The 6229-nt window shown below is 30.3% G+C and overlaps 1 protein-coding gene across 1 annotated transcript; it reads left to right on the top strand.

The window, feature by feature from the left end:
* The first annotated feature begins 910 nt into the window (after positions 1-910).
* Positions 911-2128, top strand: LOC108687363 (zinc finger protein 449-like). Its single transcript, XM_018193072.1, has 2 exons — positions 911-1058; positions 1848-2128. Exons 1-2 carry the CDS (start codon positions 911-913, stop codon positions 2126-2128), a joined length of 429 nt encoding a protein of 142 aa, XP_018048561.1.
* The last annotated feature ends 4101 nt before the right edge of the window (positions 2129-6229 follow it).

Here is a 6229-nt window from a genome sequence, read left to right as displayed (position 1 = left end):
TCCATCCCTAAAGTGGATTGGCTCGACCCCCAAAAGGCCATAGGCAGGGGAAAATATTTCTATAAGTATAAGATCGGGGTGAGTTTAGATTTGTATTCAGTTACCTTTGAACAGCTCTTACTGTCGTGTTGACTATCCCATTCGTGTATATGATACACTGAAGTTTTACATGACAGAGGAAATAAAGTATTCAACGTCTTTAGTTTTTCTCAAGATGTCCAAACCGAAGACCATAGGTTTATTTCGACCTTGGAACGATCTGGAAACAACAAATGAGACTTCCGGAATCACTAGCACAATTGATAACGCACTCTACAGTATGCCATGCAGCAGGCAGGAAGATGATGAACAAGTCGTGTCCTCAACGACATCGACAACTTTGACGAACACTACCGAAACGTCTGATGACTGTGATGGCAATTTATTGAATCAAGAAACGGCGACTTCAACATCATTGATAGGTTTTCATCGGATAAGAGGAAGTAAGTCCTTCGACAGGATAGCAACTAGAACTATGCCATCCCTCGAAGACGAAGATGCCTCCACTGGCATCGTGCAAAGTGCGAAGGACAACTCACGTGTCTTCCACCCGCAGCAACCGCTGGATTCAATGACTCCGATTTCGCGCGTGATTTCTACTCGAGATTCGGACAATGCTTCTAGTGACGTTATTTTACCGAACTATCTCTCGGCGCTCAGAGAACTTCGATCATCAGAGGATTTTACTTCGGTTATCGGAACTTATTCGATGACCGCAAATTCAGATGTCGCGGGATCATGGACTACGAGCTCAGAATCACGCCTTCCCGATGTTCTCAGGATACATCCCGGTGTCTATTCAGGGATACATTCCGGATTTCAATCTGGGATTTATCCTGGAATCCTTCCTCTAAATCTTTATAATCATTCCATGGAAGAAGCGGTGCAAATGGTGCATCGACAGGATGTTGTCGCTAAAGAGATGAAAAAAATGCGCCCAAAGAAACACAACTGTCCACATTGCAGTATGGCATTCAGTAACGGCGGCCAGCTTACCGGACATATTCGTATACACACTGGTTAGTTAAAAACTTTAATATAAATAATTTATAAATTTATAATTACAATGTACAATATAATTACAATACAAATATACAATATTATTACAATGTTGTACGAGTAAAAAATAATCATATATAAGAAATGTTTCTTAGAGAAACATTTCTATTTTAAACATTTCTATAAAAATAGTCTTATTTTTCATGTAATAATATTTTGCTAGGCAGAACGTTTAAATTTAGTTTGGCAAATTGTTCTTTTTATTTTATTTTACTTTTATTATATTTTACTTTTTTTGTCTTACTTTATTTAAAGCTGTGTTAGAGAATTTCCTAATTAAAGAAATGAAAAATATAAAAAAGCGAAAACTGAAAACTTTTGAAGAATTCTTCTAATTTATTATTGCAAAGTTTAGCACATATTTTCTTTGTTCGTCATTAAAAAAGATATTTATCGCAATGGAAATCTTTATAATATTTATATCGTTTTTTTAATGTATAAGTATTTTGTAAAATATTTATATTTGTATAGTTAATATTTGTAATTCCTACATAGACAATACTTCCACTTAAAATACTTGCATATTCATAGAAAGATTTATCATTCAAAAAAAGAGTTTCTACGTTCCATATTTTGATTCAGATTAATTGCTTACGTTATTACTTCGTGTAATAAATTTGTATGCAAATATTCATAATTACTCTAATTTGCATTTAATATCGGTAATTAATCTTTGCATATCATCCGAATAAATTTAGACAAAAACGAATAATTGTTTCGACAGAACATATAGGATTTCGTTCCTACAGGTGAAAGACCGTTCAAGTGTGACGTCGAATCCTGCGGGAAACGGTTCACCAGAAATGAGGAATTGACGCGACACAAACGAATTCACACTGGCGTTCGGCCTTACTCTTGTGTTTTTTGCAAAAAACGATTTGGACGCAAGGATCACCTCAAGAAGCACATGAGGACTCATGAGGTACGCGACTCGTATCGCGTTTCGACAGCGGCATTAGGCATGATTGCTTCTTTAAGTTATCCATTTCAACAATCTACCGAACTTTCACCATATCTTTATCAGATCTGACGTTGGATCTTTGATAGAAAATCGAACACAGTGATCACTTTGACAATAAATAAATTTAATGTTTACAATAAACGTACAGTTAGCTTTTGATACTTGGAGAATTTTGACAAGAACGATTCGAAGAATTTTGCATTAATTAACAAAGGGGCTTATTCGATGGTAATCGTAATTTCAGATAATACAGACTGTGAGCTCGATAATCTCTGAATTTGTCGCGACAAATTTATCATACGAAAAGGAAAATGACGCGAATATTTTACAACGTTACATGTTAGATAAATTGCGAATTTAGATAAATAAGTTAGAATAAATTCATGTATTTTACAATGTAATATACTATACTAAGTTCGATAACGATATAATTGATTCTAATTGCTACAATAGTATGATGTAATTATACAATTAATCTAACGTTATCGAGATGTTCTCATCTTAAAATTGAATGAATTCTCGAAACATATTACTTATTATTTAACTCACATACTTTTATTCTAATTTGTAAAATAATATAAATACTTATGTAGTATAATTGTATAATTTGTACGCTTATATAATCTTTTTGTTTTTCAATTGGTTTCATTAGATTTTTGTGTTACATTTATATACTTGTTTCTACTTATAATCTAACTTATCTTTTATTTGCAATTTATCTAATTAATTTACAATTAATTTAACGTAAAAAACAATTTAATTATTGCTCTTTTATTATCTCTGCTCATCTTACAAACCAAGACTTCTATTTCCGTACACGTTTCTATTTTAACTTCTACTTTTTCTCAATTTTTCTTTTATAGTATAATGTATAATATAATGTATATATTTATGTAATATAATGTATATACTTATGTAATAATAATATAAATATTCATATCTCTTTTTTTAGCGTCATATCCTCTCAGTGAATGCTGGCAATTGTCTTGGCTATTATTATTAACTATAACTTTGAACAGTTTTAGAAACATTTTGCCAAAATTGCCTTGAATTCTTAAATCAGATTTTTTTTATCTTTCAGACAAAGTTTTACCGTATTTTGTTTTGTGTAATTAATTGAAATAGATAATCCTTACAATTAGACTTGTTTATTATATATTCTTAATATAAGTTAGGTGTAACAATTATGTATTTTGAAAAAATAATATGTTAACTGTAAATATGTGCATAAACTTATAGTATGTTATAGTGATGTAAATAATCAAAGACTGACTATATTTAAAAAGTGCATATTTTATAAATATTTATTAAATTTATATATTGTTGTATAATTGAGGGATTTATTGTTGAAATAAATATTTATAATATATCGACAGCGTTTAATTTGAATATAATAGCTCATTGCTCTGCATGAATATATTTTTATTTTAGCAGTAATAGATATTCTTAAATTCTCTAAAATGTACAACTCTAATTGAAACACAGAAATGAATTGAATGACTTTTATTAAATAACCAGTGTTTTATTATTGCAACAATTGGATATTTAAATTACATATGACAATTTTCAATTCTATCTATCAATATCTCCTTCTTAATATATTTTCATAATTACATTAGCGAATATTAGCGGATGATTAGATTATTATAATAATTTATAATAATATTATACTCTTTTCTCTGTAATATTAATATTGTATATACAAATCGTAATTGCAATATTTTCGTGATAATTCTATGCAATACTTCTTGCATAAGTATGATCGAACTTATAATATTTTAAATCAAGCAACGATATTTGTCTATCAACGTTGCCTCGAGACTACCACCATTTTCCCGGCGATTAAATTCAAGATGGCGTCACCAACCGCACCGATTGCAACCCCTCATGTAATAGAGAACCCCTTGCTCGTTTATGCGACGTACTGTAAAGGATGTAGGGGGAAGAATGGTGGGTTGCGCCCTTTCGCCCTCGGAAACACACACGCGTCTCTCTATCCGTGCTCTTTTTCCACCTTTTTTTTCATTACAATACGTTTTTATGGGATGTTTCGCGGTCACGTATATGAATCTGTGATTCTGAGGGAAATATGAAAGGATGATATGCTCACTCAAATCAAAGAATTAAAAAAAAAATTGGATATAATTCATTCCTTCAGAAATCTTTTATATATTTGATTTGAATTCGTTTTTTTTATTCGATAATTACAATTGCAAAATGATTTGTTTATGGCTATACAGTAGTCACAAAATTAATTATATAAAATATATTTTTCTTTGTAAATATATTAAATATTAAATATTTTACTTCAATATTCATTTTATTATTTTTAATGAAGTATTGTATGAAAGAAAATTAAAATTTATTATTTAATTGCTTCCCTAAAAGAATACAATTCATCAAGGCGTATCTTTCTCTTAATCATTTAGGAAAATCATCAATATTTCGACATTTTTTTCTAAGTTTTTTTCTTTTAAGCCTTAACTGCAATTGAGCACACGCTAAGAAGCAAAGATTCAAAGCGGATTATAAGTGGCACGCGAATGTCAATTTCTGCCCGGAACATGACACGAATACGATCGCAACTGACAGAACTGGCTAATCCGGGAGCTGCTGCGGTAGCTTAGCGTTAAGTGTACCAGATTCTCACACGGGAAGTCCCGGTAGCAATTCGGGTAGCAGAAACCCCGCTGGGACTTTGTCAGACTCGTTGACACCCTCCTATCGACTTATAGATATATGATCGTGAGCCCTCTAAAATTTTTTTTCTAAAGTACGAATCTTTCTTCTCGGTCTCCCTTCATCTATTGTATTAAGTTTCGTAGTTCTTTTCCAAAGATACGAAACTTCATTCTCTTTTCTCTCTTCTAAAAGTTCCTCTTTCTAATAGCCAATTAAATTTCATCCTTTTAGATATTTTTCCATTAAGTACTTTTTAGAGTTTTTAAATTAAAAAGAAAAAATTCCATGGACTTTAAACTTTTTTTACAAGTAATGTATCTTATGATTTCTTCTTTGTTCCTTTTTTTTATTGTCCCCTGCAGGTTGGCAGGTTTACTGTTGATCTGGTCTGTTCTAAATCTCATAACAGAAGGGTAATCTTGGGTTAAACGGTTATTTAAATGCATCCGGATTATGGCCCTAGAAAAGCCTAGCCTAATCTCTCAGATTACAGATAATCTATTATTATTAAGTCGACTATGTCCGCCAATAATATTTGTAGCATTCTTTGTTGTTTTCTACTTTTGCACTTGCCGACAAAAACAAATGATTATTTTACTTCAAATCTTTATTTTTATTTACTTTATTAAAAATAAAGAATTTACAATTTTTATTCAAGTGTCAATAATCTATTTGCGTTTAATTTTACGACTTACTTATATCGAAGTTGAAGTTTTATGGCGCAGCATACAGGATGTGTGAAATATTTGCGTACAGATTGCAACCTTTTTTTCACTTACTGGATAAAAGACTCTAATTATATATGAAAAATTGTGTCCCAGAGAAATTAATTAATTAGTTTTCATACATAGACAGCGGTCTGATTCACGCTCAGTACTCGTGAGTATCATTTCCTTTAACATGTCCTTTAACATTTAATATTTAACAACAGGAATAAAATGATTCTTAAGCATTATAAGCGTGAATCGGACATGATCTATCTTATAATGTAATGAACAAAAAATATTATAGATACAAGACTCAATAATGGATATTTTTTTAGTTTAATTATTGGTCCAATATATCTCCAAAACTTAATCAATGTATCGTCAATAAATTGCTTGGGGATATTTCAAAGGTATACAATTTTTACTTACAGAGTATCTTTAATACATCATATAGCTTATTATATAAATTATTTGTTATTGAGTTTTATGTCTATGACATCTTTTGTTCCCCATATTTATAAAGGAAATTACAGAAATTTAACACTGACCAATTTATTATTGAAAGACAGTAATTATTTTTTTAAAGTACTAAAAATACTAAACAGTTCTTTAATATTTAAACAGTTTCTTTAATATTTAAAATAAGATATAATTACTGTTTTTCTGTACTAGCTAGCATTATTATATCTGTAAGGGTTATATGTGAAAACTAATCAATTTCCAATTTATTTACGCAGAATGTTTTTATTATTGTAACTTTATTGTACCATTTTTGTAACTT

This window comes from Atta colombica, unplaced genomic scaffold (genome assembly GCF_001594045.1).
Source record: "Atta colombica isolate Treedump-2 unplaced genomic scaffold, Acol1.0 scaffold205, whole genome shotgun sequence".
In the NCBI taxonomy this organism is placed as follows: Eukaryota; Metazoa; Arthropoda; class Insecta; order Hymenoptera; family Formicidae; genus Atta; species Atta colombica.
The sequence above is the reverse complement of the archived record's forward strand: the minus strand, read 5'-3'. Positions and strand labels throughout refer to the sequence as shown.